The sequence below is a fragment of the Marmota flaviventris genome, chromosome 5 (genome assembly GCF_047511675.1).
Source record: "Marmota flaviventris isolate mMarFla1 chromosome 5, mMarFla1.hap1, whole genome shotgun sequence".
Classification (NCBI taxonomy): Eukaryota; Metazoa; Chordata; class Mammalia; order Rodentia; family Sciuridae; genus Marmota; species Marmota flaviventris.
The window spans coordinates 75,587,028-75,607,072 of NC_092502.1; the positions used below are offsets into that span (position 1 = coordinate 75,587,028).

The 20,045-nt window shown below is 32.9% G+C and overlaps 1 protein-coding gene across 1 annotated transcript in view; it reads right to left on the reverse strand.

Annotated features, from left to right (window-relative positions):
• Positions 1-20,045, reverse strand: part of Man2a1 (mannosidase alpha class 2A member 1) — a 163,234-nt gene that overhangs the window by 83,687 nt on the left and 59,502 nt on the right. The window contains exons 5-8 of the mRNA XM_027927552.2: positions 19,201-19,328; positions 12,045-12,218; positions 9,013-9,199; positions 5,263-5,440 (exon numbers count right to left, since the gene is read on the reverse strand). Coding sequence (XP_027783353.2) covers positions 5,263-5,440; positions 9,013-9,199; positions 12,045-12,218; positions 19,201-19,328 — 667 coding nt within the window. The remainder of the gene's footprint in view (positions 1-5,262; positions 5,441-9,012; positions 9,200-12,044; positions 12,219-19,200; positions 19,329-20,045) is intronic.

The following is a 20,045-nucleotide window of genomic DNA, read 5'->3' on the forward strand; positions in this document are numbered from 1 at the left end:
AGAACAGTTTTGTTAGACACAAGGTATTTCATATATCATAGCCTCTTCTTGACACCTAGGCCCCCACTATGAGTTCTTATAAGGAAAAAGGGACAGACTTTAAAAACAGGAGGTCATTTTAAAAGTTCATTTTTCTCTGCACTGAGTGAAACATTACATGATAAAAATTGCAAGGTTGACTGCTCAAATGAACAGGTGATTCTAACTAATGATATAAATTACCAGTACATAAATCCATTTTTATGAGTCCAAACTATTGTACAAACCAAAGAAAGGAACATTATACCAGACCTTGTAAACAGATATTTAAAACGTACTCATGTTAAAAATAGATTATAAAACAGATAATGTGTTTTTAAGTAATAAGATACTGATTTTATTATTTCTTACACAAACACACACACACACACACACACACACACAATGAAGTTTTATGACTGAATATACAATGGCAAGATTTTAAGTCCTATCTCTACCACTTATCTTAATACGCCTTTAAGGATATTACATAATGCCTCTGTGTTATGGAAAATACAGTTCTAAGTAAAAAGCTTAGAATTATGACTGGAAAATAATGGTGTAGGTTTTAGCTATTATTTCTCTATTGCTAAGACAAAATTCCAACTGGAAACATTTACAACATGATAATAGTTAGGGAAATACAAGTTGTTACAGTCAAATTGTGTCATAATAAATTTCATTATAGCAAAATAGATGATTGCTACTAAATCCCTATGTTTTTATTAAAGATAAGCATTTTTCACTTATATCATCTATTCTTATTTTGGTTTCACCAAATACAGTGTTATCTTAGGCAAGTTCATCAATTAGTGTGCTTCAGTCTCTTTATCCTATAATGGGAATAATCATGATACCTACCAAAATGTTCAGAGAATAAAGTTAAATGAAAATTAATGTCAAATAATAAAAGCATTCAATATATTTTAACTCATAAGGATTACTGCTCACTCAACAAAATTACTAAGAAGCAGAATATAATTATGTATGCTTAACCATACAAGAAATGAGAACACAAATACAAGGAACAATAGTATTCATTTCCTACCTTATAGGTACAGACAAGCTCAGAGATGTATACACAATAATAGTGGTAAAATATTCAATGATCTAATATATATGAATCTTACTTTTCTCATCTATCTAATAAAAAAATTTTAGATAATAAAAATCCCTTTGAGTTTCAAACTTTAGGAATTCATGACATGACAAAACTGATAGTCACACTGAACTGTATCCTTTTAAATTTCTCAATTAATATTGGAATGAGCCAGGATGAAACATTTCCTACTTGACAATTTCCCAAAGTAATGTTCAAAAGTCTAGATAAGTAGTCAATAGCTTTCTCACAAACTTCATTCAATTTTTAAGGACTGAAAAATATCCTCTGCCTATGTTAGAATAGTTTCAAAAGTAAAATTTTCCATAATGTTTTCTGGTAGCTCATAAAAGTAAATATATAGGACACCTAAAAATAATCAAAGAAAAATATTTAAATGATTTTTACACCAAAAGGTGAAACAAATTCATTATTAAACATAAAACACTTCTATCAGAACACTATACAGGAAAAATAGTTGTTAAATGATGATCGATGGCAAACCAGCTGTCTTGGCTAGCCCCAATGTCATTTTTTTTTTTTTTTTTTAGCCATCTAAACTCAATTATGTGTTTCTTCCTTTCCTTTCATTAAAATAGTAAGTGTACATTCTCAGTTTGGAAAAAAAAATCTGCAAAACATTCCAGAGATATAACTATATAAACTGTGTGGACAAAGAAAAAAGTCAAAAATTTCAAAGACAACCAAACCAGTCAGGATAAAAATTTTGGAGAAGGTCAAAATGCATCAAATGAATCCTACACTCTCCCAAATTTTCATCTTAGGGCACTTATCCAGTCATTACACAAGACATAAAAGTCTAATAGAAAACATTCCCTAACAGATGCAATTGATAATATTCAGTGACTAATTATTAAAAAAAAAAAAACTCTGTAAATGAGAAAAACATAAATTCCTCAATCTGATAAGGGAGTCTATAAAGTCTTACAGCACACATCATGATTGATGATGAAATACTGAATGTTTTTTCCCTTAGAAAAGTATGTCTACTCTCACCTTTGCAAATATGGTATTTGCAAAGGCAAGAAGACAGACTGAAAGTTATGAAGTTTTGGAAAAGAATAAAAAAAATACCATTATTCATGCATAGATAATTCAAAAAGAATCCATACACTATTAAAACTTAAAAATAAATCTTAAAAATAAAATAAACAAATTTACTGGATAACAGGTTAAATTGCAAAAGCCAATTATATTATTATACATAGAATATACCATGCTCTTGAAGGCCCAATATTTGTAAAGAAGTTAATTATACTCAAATTGAACCACAGATCCAATGTAATGCCAACTAAAATGCCACCATTTTAGTTTTTTAGTAGAAATTAAAACATTGAGCTCAACTTATACAGACTACAAAGAATTAAGAATAACCAACAGAATTTTGAGGAGAACTAAGTTGAAAGATTAATACTATCAGATATTAAGACCTTTTATAAAGCTATAGTAATAAAGACAGCATGATATTAGTCAAAAAAAGACTAGAGATTAGCAAAAGAAAGACTAGAAACAGACCCACACAAACATAGTCTTGCTTATGATTAATGTCGTTGATGTTGCAGTACAATGCAGGAAACTATGGACTTTTCAAAAAAAAGTATATCCTTATATGAGCAAACATGCATCTTGAGTCCCACCTCGAATGATGAACAGCATTACATTTCAGACAGACTACTGAATGAAATGTTAAAAGCAAAATAATAGTTTGTAGGAATAACTTCATACAAAAAGTATTTTTATGATCCTGGAGTAAATAAAATTTTCTTAAATAAGACATAACAAGCACTAACCATAAAACAAAATATTGTTAAATTAAGTTAATTAAAATTAGGAATTTCTGTTGATTGAAAGACAACACAGAGAGTTAAAAACATAGGCTACTTAACAGGAGACAATATTTGTGAAACTTTTTATTTGAAAAAAAAAGACTCAATCCACAACAGATAAAAGAATTATAAACAGAAAAAAATAAAACCAGATAACCCAATTTAATTTTAAATTTTACTGAAAGAATAAAATAGGAACTTCTCAAAATAGGATCACAAATGGCAATAATCATGAAAAGAGGGTCAAACTTCATTAATCTCCAGGGAAACACAAAATAAAACCATCACATCTGCCAAAAGCACACAAATGAAAAGAAAAATACTGTGACAATACAAAGTGTGTCATACAATAAAACAACTGATATGCTGGCATATTACTTAGCATTATCCACTAAACTTAAACAAGCATACACAAAATGATAAAAAAAAATCCTAATCCATTTTACACCCACATAAACTCATACATAGGTGACTAAAACATGCTAGATATGTTCAAGTAGCTTTATTTGTAATAGACAAAAAAAAAAAAAAAAAAGAGGGGGGTATACCTAAATGTCCAAAAATAGCAGAAAGAATAAAACTTGGTATACTCATCAAACAAATTAGAGAATGTATAAAGTGTTAAAAACAAGTAAACAGACAGAAGCAGAAAAGTACACACTTATGATTCCTTTCCAACACAATTTAGGAACAAGTGGTATCTTTGACAATAGTGGCTCCTATTGAAGGAGTCAGTGGTGACCAAGAGGGGACCTGAGGAACTGCTTCAGGTGCTATGACTGTCCTAGCCCTTGTTATGGTGGTGGTTATAAAGGGGTTTTGAAGTTGGAAAAATTATCTACACACTTAGGGTTTGCACACTTCTTCTATGTGTGTGATACTTTAATTTTCAAAATTACTTTAATAAGTTGTTATAGTGGGCATACAAAGGAAGAAATAGTGAAATAATAAAATTAGGATCTAACTCTTCAGAGTCAGACAGAAGACCAGACTTTTCTATGGACTCCAAATCATTCTCCAAATCATTCTCACATTCATACCTCCCCCTCTGATCAGATATTCATGTTTGAACTTTGCCTTTGAGAAGAATACACAGATGATTTAAACAGAGTCCCTATGTTCAGATCTCCCAAACTGGTAGAAATTTAGTTATAAATATCTTGAATAGGCTTAGTATTTGACTTAAGTTTATCTATGTGATATTACATAAGTTTATTTAATAAATTAAATTCTTACTACATAAACTGTGGTCTACCTCTAGCTTTCTAATTTTCTACATAATAATGTTGATTCCTTTCTATAGTATTTTCATAGATCTTCTATCTTATAGGTAAATATGTAAATATAATAAACATGTTGAATAATCAATTTTCTCCCATAAGATCTTAAAATTAAAAAAAGAAAATAAAATATAAAGACTTGTTGACCAAATGTAAATATATGTCGTCTATGAATTTTGACTCAACACATTTTTAATGAGATAAGGAAAATGCAAATCTATCCAGATATATTATATTATCAAATTACTACTAAATTTTTTAAGATATGATAATGGTATTATGCTTATAATCTTTAAAAGTATCCTTACCATTAAGAGATACATACTCAAGTAGTTACAGACGAAAAGTACATAACAACTGAGATTTGTTCCAACATGATCTTGGGATAAGGCTGAGACAACAGTGGGGCAGAGGTGAAAAAAGAGTGATCTCAGTTGATACATATTGAAGTCGAGCCAGAATATGAAGAGAAGGGAGCTGTCTGTGCTATTCTCAAAACTTAAGGGTGCATTTCAAATTTTCCACAAGGTTAAAAAAAAAAAGTAAGAACCACAGGCAAACTATTAATTTTAGAAATCTTCTCACTTAAGAAAAAAGGTTGTGTATTTTCTGGATATGAGACATTTGCAAAATTCATGATCTATTCATCTACAAATGCTAGTCACACTACTAAATCAGAAGGAAGCAACTATCATAGAGGAGCAATAAACTTTCAATGCTGGTAGAAAAATAGGGCATTTCTGCAAAATGAAAACTGCAACTTAGTAAGTACAGACTTTCAGTCACATAAAAGCAATGCCTCTATAATTCCCAAGGAGTGTTAAGAGTCATCTTTAGAAATTGAACTATGGTATATGATAATTTTTTTCTTAATGAATTGTACTTTTACATAAGAATTATATAGTCTAAGAAATGCCAAGATGCAGTACAAAGAAACTAAGAATACGGTGTTATAGCTTCAATGAACACTAAGGGCTCAACTTTGAAAACAGTGTTATAAATAAATATCTTCCATTACCTTTACTCCCAACTGAGGTTGAGAATTCATATATTTAAAAAGATACTCATAATTCTTGAATTGTAAGTCCCATTCTGAGTAGTCAGTGTAGCGAAAATCATCTCCAAGTGGGGCCAAGAGAACTTTAGTACGGAAAAGTTTTGACTTCTTTCGATACTGATCTAGAATCAAAAGAGCCCTATAAAAGAATAGAAGAAAACATGAATTATATTAAGAGGTCAACAGAGCAACTTAATAAGAAAGTATCAAAATTCAAATGTATAATACATTAAAGCAAATTATTGTATATTATCTGTATATTTAATATTTATATAATTTACAAGGCAGATTTTTTTATAAATCACACATTATCCACTTAAGAAATTATCCAATTAAGAAACCCATACTTTTCCAATGAACTGTCTTTAGAGAAATATGGTCACAACCAGATTTGGCATGTTAATTATTAGGGCAGCAATGTCTTCCTGAAGCCTAGCCACAGCAATTGGCTCCCAGATAGCCCATGTTTAAAATAATTTAGTCCAAGAAGACATAAATATTTCTCATCCAATCAACTTTGAAGTTTGCTTTGTTTTAATCTCTCTTCTCTAATTTAATGTAAAATCTTTATAGTCTAATTAAACAGAAAAATGCATTTCAAAAAAGACTAATTCGCATAAATCTTAACCTATAACATTCTACAGAAAGTACTTCCTCTTCTGAAGAAAGAATAACAATTGGACACCTGCCATAAATAATCTGATTATCTGTTACAGTGTCCTTTTCAATACTGTAACCATATAATGTTTGGGAGTTGAATAAGCTATTTTAGTTTCTATCTCCTCGGGCTCTAACCCAGGACTCAGTGTAACACACTGTGCTGATATGATCAGCTTTTATACTTCATATTCTAGTATTCTGAAGAAAACTGGGAAATGCTGAATTGGGGAACTGTTTGAGGAAGTCTGGGAATTCAAAGTAAGAGGAAGACTTATAAAAATGAAATTCAAAAAGCAGATAACACAGTGTAATTCATGGTGTTTATAAAACCAAATTTTAAGAAATTAGTGCTTAAATAACAAGTTGGTTTTTTTTTTTTACTTAAATAACAAGTTTTTTTTCACTTCGAGGATTATTCAAAAGTGAATTGCAATTAACAATATAAAAACCTATGAAAGCAACTCAAAGAATATCTGTAATAAGAGTCATTCTATAATAATTATTAAAAAATTAAATTTAGAATCCCATATGGTCTTTTGAAAAAAATGTACAGTCTCTGAAACGACTTTGTATATGTTAAATTTTAGCAATACTTTAGGGCTTGGCCAGTAAAGTATAACCATAATGCCCTTATGTAACATATAATGTTTAGTTTTCTAAGATTAGCATTTGGCACCATACTTAATCTTTACTATTAATTTACTCACATTTCACACTTTTCAAAACCAATTTTAGATTATTACTTACAATTTTTAAAGACACATGAATGATGAGATTAGCCACACAGAAATAAGACCAAAAGTAACAAGAGTGAAAAAATCAAATATATCAACCACAGATAAAAGATACTATGATTGGGCATGCAACTATATTCTTGAGGCAGTCAGCATAAACAAGTTTACTATTATATTTACCACAATTTCTATATATTGGTGCTTTGCACATATACAGAAAAAAAGAGTACAAACATTAATGGTGTCCTTTTTACATCTGGCATCCATCCTAACTCTCACGCTTCTGCCCAGAAAATATCAACAGTAGGAAAGACAAGCAACCATTCTATACCATTTGGCATGTAGTATGTGCTCACTAACTGTATGACAAACAAATGATGAATGCATTGACCAATACTATATGTGAAGACATAAAGATACGATTTGCTTTTGACTTCTTCTACTAAATAAGAAATGTCAGCTTAACTCCAATCATCAATCCCCCCAAAAAAGTTCCTTGAAACATCAAATTATCTGACATTCAATGGAAAAAAGCCAACTTAAAATATGACACCATACAAAAAAACTAATGAAGAAAGGTATTTCCTTATTTGCAAAGTAGAGGAATCTGTTGCACTTAACATATCAAAAGATGTTACTTATATATTACAGTTAAATCTCATTTTATTTAGGGTATTAAAAAGTGTCACTGAGCTGGAATGCATGTGTTATCTTCACTCATCACCAGGTCAAAAAAGATATGTCTGTATATGAAGTAAATAGAAGAATTATGTTAGAACTTTTAAGAAGTTATAAAAACAACAACAACAAAAAAAAAAACCCACCAACTCATCCATATGTCCCCTGGTGCATGGAAACTACCTTCAAAACCACTGGAATTGACTGAGCATAGACATGCTCCTAGGAAGCAATTTGTGGAGGGTTAAATAACACAGTCAAAGGATTACACAAAGTGGCTTCTTTTCTAGCAATGTACCAAACACAGCACTCTCAACAGCACCCAAGAAAGAGAAAAGGGGCTCACAATACTTGTGGATACACTGGAACTCCCCAACTGAAACATCTGGCTAATCTTAAAATTAGCTCCCGATCCCTGACCACCTGAGCTGGAAGGAGTGATGTAAATACAGGCAAATACAGAGGGCTATGTGCTTAGTTAGGTCAGGGCTCCTCTTACCCCAGGCCTTCAGATCACTGCACTGTCTGGACAGAATATCTTATGCCTGACCAGCCTAACCCTAGAAAGCAGGCTGCTCATAGTTCTTGGTTTCATTGCTGTTGGAGCCAAGAAAATGAAAACCAGATCAGCCCAGTCTTGGAGAATTTTTCAAAAGAACTTTGAAGTCATATTTTGATAAAAGGACTTCTTAGCTTCAAGAAGACTCCCATGCTAAAACACCTTCAGTTCTGTCACAATGAAGGGCTCACACTGGAAGATTTTCTTTATGACCAAGAGCTCAGTCAAGATTAAACCACCTGATCTCATTTGATTCCTTATGTGTATTTTTTTAAAGTAACTTATTTTTTAATGCATACATTTGACAGTACAAAGATCTTAATGTATTTAAGAGGCCATTATTTTCTTAGCAGAGTTTTGTGTTTTTATATTATGAAACAATGTTTTATTCAATTCATTATACTAATTTTTAAGTGAAGAAATTAAACTTTAAAAGCACCGAAGTTAGAAACTATAGGTAACTTGTTTTAATGAGATGAGTCCTTCATTAGCACAATTGTATTCTAAAGAAATGTTTCATTTCTTTGATTATTTTACTTAAATAATGTCTAAGTATAAATATTCCTAATTAAAGTTTTCTATAAGTCAAAAATATCAGAAAGATGCAAAGCTGTATATTCATCAGAGCTGGGCGATATTCACTCTTATTGAAGTTGTTACTATGGGAAGATAATTACACTCTTTATGTGTTCCATTTCAACAAATGTGTTTTTGCAGTTGAGTTGCTTTTCTTACCAATTTATACAATGGAGACCAGAAGTTTTATTATCAACAAAAGTATATGAAATCAATCAAACACAGTAGAAAGCTTTTATAAGGAGGGCAAAGGAGGTGGTAATAATAGTGCATTGTGGGTTAGCCACTGTATATTGATCTTCTATTGTTCCATTTCCATTAAACTATAACACATAAAAGGCATAGTCAAATCTGGCATTTTTAAGTTGCCTTAGATCTTGTTTGAATGAATACTTAAGATAAGGATAATGCTGGCTACTGAAGCTATTTATTCAACCTCAGCAACTCACAGCTAAGTAGCTACTTTATTCATGATGTTGTCTTACGAAATACATGTTTTCATACCTTCTCTGGACATTTTCAGAAGATATTTCTTCTGAGGGGCGTCCCCAGGGACAATCATAGCTGCCTCCAGGAAGCCGTTTAAAGTCAAACTGGCAGCATATTTTAGGATCAGGTCCACAAGTGTGAGGGATGTCATAGCTGTAGAAAGGCATCATGTGGCAAAAAATATCTGTGGCAGATCCCAGATCTAAAATAAAAAGCCAACAAACAAACTTGCATTTACAAAATATGTTTTCCCCTAAACTGCTCAATGATGCCATTACTTTACACGTATATAATGCAAGCTCTATCTTCAATCAACAGCCCTTTAACTACCACTATATATACCCCAGAAGCGTTTAATAGCTTTAATCTGAAGGAAAATATATATCTCAGCCTCTCTTTACCTTTTCTATGTAAATATAGTATGGGCAAAAAGCCCCATAAAGAACCAGCATCTGCTGACCTGGAAGGATACCAACTGACTTGAAGTTAAAATTACAACTGGTTCATCCAAATTCATGAGGCTGTCTACCCCTGTTTCATAATACCTGCCATATCTGTCCCTTGCCAGGCAATAGTACATACTGGGGGACCAAGATATTTAGCTAGAGGGCCTGAGTGAAAGAGAAAACAAAGAAACTGAAAGAACAAAAGAAGGGTGGGGCAGGGGATTATGAAAACACTAGTCAAATGCCTATTCACCTCTTGCACTGAGGAGAGAAAGCACAACACAGGAAAGTTCCCAGAGTCTATCCTGATGTTCACCAAAAGTGAGTCAAGGGGACTTTTTTTTTTTTTTTCGGGGCGGGGGGGGGGGGGGGGGGGTAAATTTAAAAAACAAAAACAAAGCAAACAAAAAAATGTAGAAAAAGAGCACTGATTACTGAAGGAGAATAATTTTTAATTAAAACCTCAAGAGCAACATTTGTTAAGATCTTGCCCTAGAAAGAGCTGATGCCCACCACAAGTAAGACTTGACCACTTAAAACAGAGGTTAAAAGTGGTTATCCTCAGAAGTGTGATCCTAAGCTTTAAACAACTTCTCCTACCTTTATTTATGTATGGATTTCCAATTTCCAGAAATGGGTATTTACTGCTTTATAATAAAAACAAAAGAAAAACAAAAAAGCAACATTTACATTTCTAAAAAATAAAAATAACTGCTTCATGAGAACCAGAGCCAGTAATTCCAGGTGTAATCCAAGTTTCTCAGGAGGCTGAGGTAGAAGAATAACTAAGGCCAGCCTCAGCAATTTAGCGAGAACTTGTCTCAAAAAATAAAAAGGGCTGGGGATGTAGTCCAGTGGCAGAGCTCTTGCCTAGCATACCCTTTAAGGATTGGCCCTGAGTCTGATCCCCAGTGCTACAAAAGAAAGGGGGGGAAAACAATACAAGCTCAATTTATTGATATCTTTCAAAAAGCAACATGTTCAAATGTATCTTATGTTCTAAAATATTCCAATTTTAGCTATTTAGTTAAGATAATTATCACTTTTGTAAATTTTTAAAACTATTAAAACTTTTATGTTTCTGTGTTATCAGTGGTTTCAATGAAGCCCATTCAAAGGTGTGGCACCAGGAATATTGTTCACCAATACTTGCTATGTGTACACAGGTTACTACAAGTCCCAGAACTGACAGAAACTTCCTCTTCCTTTCTCCTACAGATGAAAACATACTCATCATCCACCTACCTTGCCTTATACCTCACTACTTAGCAGTTCATATATATATTTAATTTTATCCACTGCCTTTAATTGGGCCTGCATTTTATCAAATTAGACAATAACTTCCTTACAGGAAAGGATGTTTTCTATATTTCTTCCTTGCACAGTATTAAATATATCAAAGTATTCAATAATTTCTTACTGATATTTATGGGCAAATTAACAATCCTTTGTTTTTCAAATGCTCCTTTGCATTCAATGAAACTACACAGGATATAACCCCTTACAAATTCTTGTCCTCCTTACAGGTTTAATTTTCCAGAATAAAAAATTACATAGCTAGTTGCTTTCCTTATTGAAAAAAAAACAGAAGTTATGTGTAATAAAGTTATTGTCTAGATATACAAATGATTTTTCTGAAACACCTAAGGAATATAGATTATATAGGAAAGAAAGTATGATGTAATGTAGAAATTTCCTAACATCATTTTAGCAACAAAATCTTGTTTTCAAGATGAAATCTTACTGAGAAGTTAATGCCAGGGAGTTAGGAGCTTGGGCTTCAGGATTGCACATAACTAGATCTAAACCTCTGTTACCCATAACCTGTCTGACTTTAGCAAATGGTTTCACATAGTTAAACCTCCATTTCTTCACCAAAAAGGTATAGTAATGAATATAACTTAAAGGATGGTAATAAAGGCTAAATAAGAGAGCAGATATAAAAAGCATAGAATAAAGTATGGCCTACAGTAAAAAACCAATAAATAAAAATAAATGAACAAATGATAATTGGGGATTGGGAGAGGGAAAGCCTCCCACTAGGCCATGGTTCTGTCTCCTCTGCCTCAACAAAGGCCAGCAGAAGCATGTCCTTGAAACATCTGCATGCCTACAGAACAGAATGAAAACAGACACTACAGACAACATGAAGGCTCTTCCAGGAGGACAGGATTAAGGTTTTCAAGGGCAATTCCTACAAGGTACAGAGACAAGAAAGGCAAAAGGAAGGACACAGGCTGAATATGAGACAAAAGACTAAATAGCAGTTCTCATGCATGTTCAATTTTGTGATAAAGCATGTGCTTTTTAAACCAGAAGCAAATGATAGCATTATTGGCACAATACTAATCTCTGTATTCCATACTTCCTTTAGACATAATAAAGATTCAATGATCTATGAATAAACATAAACATCACTGCTTAAAAGAATCTTGACACAAACATCCCGGAAAGTAACTGTAATAAGAGAATGACCATCTTTAGTCAATATGAATTTTAATAATGACACTGAATAAAACCAACAATGTCATGAGTTTATAACCCTTGTGAAACAACATCTAGGTCAAGTGTGATCTTCTGCTTTCATCAAATCCTACATACCCCAATTCTGTCTCCAAAAAAACTCCAGTGTTTTATGCTGTGCAAAATGTTTTTTAACTGCATAATGAACTCTCTGGATAAGCATATGTGAAAATCCAGCACGTTTTAGAAGATAAGCCATTGTTGGTGAATGTCCAAAAGGGTCAATGGCCCAACCAGAACGAGGTTTCACGCCTGTTAAATAAAGAAAATAAGTGTTATATTTTGAAATTGATAAGTGAAATGAAATAAAAACAAGTCACAACACATTCAAACACATCAGAATTCTATGGACTCCTGGGTTATGAGTTAGAGGATCTACTTGACATCACCCTTTGCAAAGTACTCCCAGTAAGACTCCCCAAAGGGAGGAAGCTGCCACTCATGTCCACCAAGGCAGGGAGATGGTCACTGAAATTCATTAGATGGAATTGAAATAAGCCCTCTGCCATCTCATAGCTATTATAAAGCCACTACCATTCACCTGAGTTGGACAGACAAAAAGGACCAAAGCTCTACCCTCAAGGATCTCAGAGTGCTGTTATCTGTGGAGGGGGACAGCCCAAAAGCACACTGATCTGTCATTTCAATTTATACTTCCCAATCTCCACATTTAGAACTTTTCGGTCTGTCATTTATACTTTACACAGCTACAAATTATCTTAGTATATAGTGGTAGAACTGATCAGAATAATTATTTATCATATTTCACATTTTGAAGCTGTTGCTTTTTCTCTAACTTAAGAGGGGGATCAATAGAAATTTTTACACCTGGATCATATCAATTATAAGAACCTTCAAATAAGGCTATATAGTTCACAGATAAAAAGTAAAATAAATAAATAAACAGATTATAGTTGAGATATTTATTCATTGACCATTATACAAATCTGATCTTTCACTTACGTAGGATTCTCAAATGAGACTTCTACTCATTTAAATTAGATGCAAATTAGATAATGCTAAAAATTTCTCTACAGTTATTTGTACTATCAAAAAATTACCTAAAACAAAAGGCCCTGTAGGCATGGAATTTTACTGGTAAATCCTTTAAAATGTCCATAAACTTCATGGAATATAAAGAAAAATGCAATACTACCTAATTATTATATTAAGTATCATTAAACCAATAAATAATTCATATAAATGTAGCACATTAAGAAAGAAAACTAATCTCACTTATGAAAACAGATATAAAAATCATAAACAAAAAACACTAAACAGATTGAACTCAATAGCACCAAGACCAAAAGGGATTTATCCCAGGAAGTCAATGACTTTTTAATTGAGCAAACAGCTATCATATTCATAGAACAAATTAGACAAACCATATAATGTTAATAGATGTCTGAAAGAAATCCAGTAATATTCAATATGCACTGCTACTTGAAAAATACTAAAAAGAGAAGAAATTTCTCAATGCTATAAAAAATACCCACCATAAAATAATAGATAATATACTTAGTAAAGCTAAGCAATTTCCTTTAAAAATCTGAAACAAGAAAAGGCAAATAGCACCATTGTCATATGTCACTATTACACCTGATTTGAACAATGTAAAGAGATATATGGTCTAATCCTAGCAATATTAATAGGGGACATATTTTTCATTTTTTTAAGATATACTTATAGCAATCAATAATAAATTAGTAACGATAAAATATTAGTAATGATAAAAAGTAAACTTTCTAGGAGATTTACACACATAAATACAAATCCAAACTTTCCTATAATGGTATTAAATGGTTTAAAAAAATGAGAAACTAAAAACTAACAACTCATATTCAGAACATACAAAGAACATCTACAACGCACAAAAAACAACTCACTTGAAAAAAAAAATGGTAAAGACTTAGAAACTTCAAAATAAGACAAACCACTGGTCAATAAGCATAAGAAACAGTACCTGACATCATTATTCACCAAAGAAATGCAAATTAAAATATCACTGTATTTCCACCAGAATGGTTAAAACAAACAAAAAAAAAGATTAACAATGTCAGTAAGAAAATAAAATGGCTGAAATTCTAATTCATTGATGGTGGAATATAAAATAGTAAAACCACTTTGAAAAACTCTTCCATAGTTACCAATAAGTTAACACATATCTACCCTAAAACTCAGAAATTCTATACCTAGTATTTATCCATGACAATGAAACATATACCCACAAAAAGATGTGTACGCAAAATGTTTACTGCATCATAGGTCATAATAACTACAACCTAGAAGCACCCCAAATGTTTGACAGGAAACTGAATAAACAATACTACTACTAGTCATCAAAAAGAATGAATTACTGAATGAATTATTGTGGTAACACAACAAAGACAACAAAACAACTATTATGGCTTAGATATGAGGTTTTTCCCCAAAGCCATGTGTGAAGAAACACAAGAAGGTTTAAAGGCTAAATGACTGGTGAAATGACTGAGAGCCTTAACTCACTCAGCGAATTAATCCCCAGGTAGGCTGGTAGGGTGTAGCTGAAGAAGGTAGGCCATTAGGGGCATGCCTTTGGGGAATATATTTGTTGAGCTGAGCATAGTTTCTTTCTGTTTTCTGATCATCATGTGAGCAATCTTCCACCATGATCTTCTGCCTCACCTCAGGCCCTGAAGAATGGAGCCATCTCTATAAACCGAGACCTCTGAAACCATAAGCCCCCAAACAAACTTTTCTTCCTCTAAAATTATTCTTGTGATGTCTTTTAGTCATAGCAGCAAAAAAAGCTAACTAAAACAAAGATGAATCTCAAAAACCAATGCTGGTAGCAGTATATATGATCATATATGCACCAGGCATGATGGCACACACCTGTAATACAGCCATTTGGGAGGCTAAGGAAAAAAGATAACAAGTTTAAGGTCAACCTCAGCAACATAGTGATACTATATCAAACATTTTTTTTTTTTTTTTAAGGGCTGGGATGTAGTTCTGTGGTAGAGGACCCTGGGCTCAATCCCTACTATGACAAAAATAAAAGATCACTATATATAAATCAACTGTGTCTCTATATTCTAGCAATGAATATTTCTAAATAAAAAAAATTTAAAAGCATCCCATTCATAATGGGAGCAAAAGGAATAAAATACGCAGGAACAAACTTAACAAAAGGTTCAAGACTTTTATACTAAAAGCTATTTTAAAAAAAAAACACTGAGAGAAATTAAAGATCTGCATAAATGGAAAGACATTCCATCTTCATGTATCCTCAGATTAAACTGACAAATTCAACACAATAACTACCAAAATCTCAAGATGGCATTATGCAGAAATTAATAAACTTATGCTAAAATCCAAATTGGAAAAAATATCAAAAGACCCTTAATAGACAAAATAAGCTTAAAAATAGAACAAAGTTGGAGGACTCATACTTCCCAATCTCAAAACTCACATACACAAAGGTACAAAAATCAAGACAGAGTGGTATTGGAATAAAAACAGACAGAAAATCAAAGGACAGCTTTATAAGCCCCAAAATAAAGCCTTCACATTATGGTAAACTGATTGTCAACAAGAGTGCCAGGACAATTCAATGAAGACTAAGCAACAGGAATGTTGGGACAATGGCTATCAACATGCAAAGGAATGAATGTGCGATCCTACTGGCTACAAAACACAAAAATTAACTCAGAATAGATCACAGACCTGATAACTAAAACCATAAAGTTATTTAAAAATGATTTCTAACTATGACAACAAAAGCACAGGTGACAAAGGAAAAAATAGGTAAACGGAACTCCAGAATTAAAAATTATGCCAGGTGTGGTGGTGCACACCTGTAATCCCAGTGTCTTAGGGAGTTGAGGCAAGAGGATTGCAAGTTCAAGGACAGCATCAGCAATTTAGCAAGGCTCTAAGCAACTTAGTAAGACCCTGACCCAAAATAAAAAATAAAGAAAGGGCTGGGGATGAGGCTCAGTGGTAAAGCTCCTCTGGATTTAACCCCAATATCCCCCACCGATTTTTCCCCCCTAGGCATAGTAGTGCCTGCCTACAATTCCAACTACTCAGGAGGCTGAGGCAGAAGGATCATTTGTGCCAAGGGGTTTGATATTAGCCTGAGCAACATAGCAAGACCCCATCTCAAAACAAAACAAAACAAAACACACTAGGATGACTACAATTTTTAAAGAGGCAGTAACTGATGCGTTTGAAGATAATGGAGAAAGGAGAACCTTCTATTATTGGTGGAAAAGTAAAATGATGCAGCCATTTTTGAAAGAGTGTCACTACCTTAAAATGCTAAACATAGAGTTCCCATGTCTACTTCTATTTATATATCCAAGAGATATGAAAACACATGTATACTTTTACACAAATGTGTATCGCAGTATTAATCATAGTGATCAATAAGGAGAAACAGCCCAAGTATCCATCAACTGAAGAATGGATAAACTAAAGTGGTAACACAACAAAGTATTATAGAGCCATATAAAAGAAAGAAGCACTGATACAGGCTACAACATGAGGGAGCTTTCAAAACATGCCAAGAAGCCAGACACAAAAAGTCACGTATTGTATGCTTCTATTTATGTGAAATGTCCAGAACAGTCAAATCCACAGTCAGCCCTCTGTATCCATGGGTTACACATCTGTGGACTCTACCCATCATGGATCAAAAATATTTTAGAAAAAAAAATTATATCTATACTGAACATGTATAAACTTTTTTCTAGTCATTATTCCTATAAAAAATATTGACATAGCATTTACATTGTACTGAGAATTAGAAGTTAATTCAGAGATAGTTTAAAGTATAGGGGAAGAAACTCATGCAAAGGTTATACGCCATTTTATTTAAGAGACTTGCATTTTTGTATCTGTGAGGAATTCTAGAACCAGTCTCCCACAGATATTAAAGGGGGACTATCTTCAAAAAAGTGGATTAGTGGTAACTTGGGCAGGAAAAAAAAGAAACTAGAAAGATGATGGGTATAATGTTTCTTCCAGGGATACTGAAAAGTTCTAAAAATAAGGATCAGGCTCATGGTTACATAACTCTCTGAACATACCAAAAATCACTGAACTGTGTACTTTAAATAGGTGAGTTTTGTGGCCTATAAAACATATCTCAATAAAGTTATAGGGAAAGAACTAAACTCAGCAAAAGAAACTAGATCCAAAAGAGTATACACTATTTGAGTTCATACATGAGTTATTTAACAAGCAAAACTCTGCAGTGATAGAAATCAAAGAGCAGGTAAATGCAGGGGAAAGATGAAGACATGAGAGAACTTTGCTGGGATAATTTTTTAAAAGTGTATCAAATGGGTATACACACTTGTCAAAATTCACTGAAGGTCATATTTAAGATTTATATATTACACTTCATATAAATTATACTTCAATAAAAGCTAAATATAAAGAAAAAAATCTGCAACTGAGGTTTATAAAGTGAATATTCTTGGCTTATGACATAGTTCAGTATTTAAGAAAAGAGACCATTGGGTATAGAGGATCTCTAAGACCACCCCTAGGTTTAGAGATTTGTTAAGAAAACTTACAGGTCTCAGCATACTGTCCTACTCAGAACTATGATTTACTACAGAGAAAGAATAAAGAATAAAACCAACAGAAGGAAAAGGCACATGGAGCAGAATCCAGAGGAAACCTGACACGGCTTCTAACAGTCCTCTCCCACGTGGATGCACATAGGATGTGTTTAAATCTTCCAGCACCAAATTGTGACAAAATGTTATCAACCAAGAAAACTCATTAGACACTCAGTATCCATTTCCACCAGGAGATAGTCACTTAAGCACCCTCTGCCTAGGACAGTAAGATTCCAGACACCCAGAAGGAAATAATGTTTAGCATACAGTGCATAGTTTGCAGTTTAAAACCAGTGAGCCATTCTTACCATTCAGGAAATCCATGTCCCCAGTGAACGCCAAGGACCAACCAGTCAAACAAGGTCTAAACTACTAGATATTAGTCTTAGAACTGCTATTTTAACTGTTTTTTCATGGGTATACCATCTGCAATTTATTCTCAAAGGTTATAATGATAATAACCACAATAATACTGAGAATAATCATATGAAGAAAAACAAAACAAAGGTGTCAAAATGATAATCTCTGAATCTGCATGAAGAAGCAGTTCTTTGCAACATTTTCACAACTTTTGTTTAAATGTGAAAATGTCAAGATACAAAGTAAAGAAATAGTTACTAGGGCGAAGGATTTTATACCTTGTAGGGGGAAAAATTTCTAAATAACAAAGTATCTAGAAATAATTTCAGTAAAAAACATCTATGCTTACTATAAATAAAACTATAAAATTACACTGAGCAATAGAAATATTTGAAGAGTCACATATCATGTTACAAAATGGAAATATTAGATTTCAAAAAGATTTTAATTAATCCTAAATTTTTATGAGATATATCCTAAATTTTTATGAGATATAGTGGACATCTGACATTATCAGTCCAGGATCCTCTGTCTCACTTCTTGTGGTAGATTTTTTCCTAACTAGAACTACTCCATGGGGTCATTCACATGAAGGAGCTCTGCCCCCAGGTCCTCACCATAAAATGACTATGCCTCAGGGAATCTACCTCCTATACTTCTAGACACAGTAACTGGTTCAGGAATAAGCCTCTGATCCAAGTTGGACCAATCAGATAAAAGTTGAAAAGAAAATTACTTTTCCTAGTTACTAGCTTGAAAAATGAGTCTCAGGTACCTAGGGTCATCTTACATACCATGCAGTAAAAGTCAGGAGAAGACCGAAGCACAAACAGGCAGTCCCAAAGAGATGGTACACAGACAACATAATTTTTGAATTCCCAGATCCAGTCTTACCTGAAGCTACTATTTCTCGAATTCTGATTGACATTATTAATATCTTTATTGCTTTGGTGTAAGATAATAATAGGTTTTTGCCTCTTACGATCAAATTTTAATAAACAAAAAATCTAAAAATAACAAAATTAATACATAAAATAACAGATATACAAAGTAGAGTACACTAAACAATTATATACTATGGTATAGGTATAGACCTGTATACAATATAACTATACCAAGAAATATTATAAATTAATGAAGGATAAATCATTCAACAATTATCATTACTATTAAAAAAATAAAATGAAGCTTCATCTCACATTACCCCAATTTCATTACTCCAAATAGCCCAAATGAAAGCAGAAAACACTAACACATACCTAGATGTTTTTCCAGCCATTGATGTCCTTCAATTAGCTGGTCAATTAAGGCAAAATAATGTGAAGTAGCTTCATCAGGCATAACCCAGCCACCTGTCACAACTTCAAACTGACCTGTTTGCAGAAACCTAGGGAGATGACAAGACATTAACAAATATAAGTTCAAATAAAAAAAATAAAAGTAGAATAAACATTGTAAAACAGTCTTCAAGTGTAGCCAGAATTTATTCTGTGAAAAAAAAAAAAAAATTTACACCAATGAATGAATTCAACTTTAGGGTTCTAGCGATAAAGCTTCCCTAGTAAAATGTCTTAGCTAACCATCCCTTCCCTAGGCAAGGTCATGCAGGTCACTTTGGAGGCTCCTTTCCCAAAGGGTATAATTTCCCACACAGCTGCAAAGACTCTTAATCTCAGGAGCCACATATAATTTATTTCTGAATCCTACAAAGCATCTAGGCAAGGTGCTTTACTCAGAGTACATGCTTGATGAGTATTTACTGGAGGGCTATTTTAAGGATAGAATTTATTTCCATATACCTATACCAAAAAAATAATATTTACCATAGTACTTATGACACTGAGAAGTTAATGAAGCAAACTACTCAAAAATAAGAATTAGCCAGGTATGGTGGCATATGCCTGTAATCCCAGCAGACAGGGAGGTTGAGACAAGAGGATCAAAAATTCAAATCCAGCCGCAGCAATGGCAAGACACTAAGCAACTCAGTGAGGCCCTGTCTCTAAATAAAATACAAAATGGAGCTGAGGATGTGGCTCAGTGGTTGAGTGCCTCTGAGTTCAATCCCCAGTACCACCACCCCCCACAAAATGAATTAAAGCAC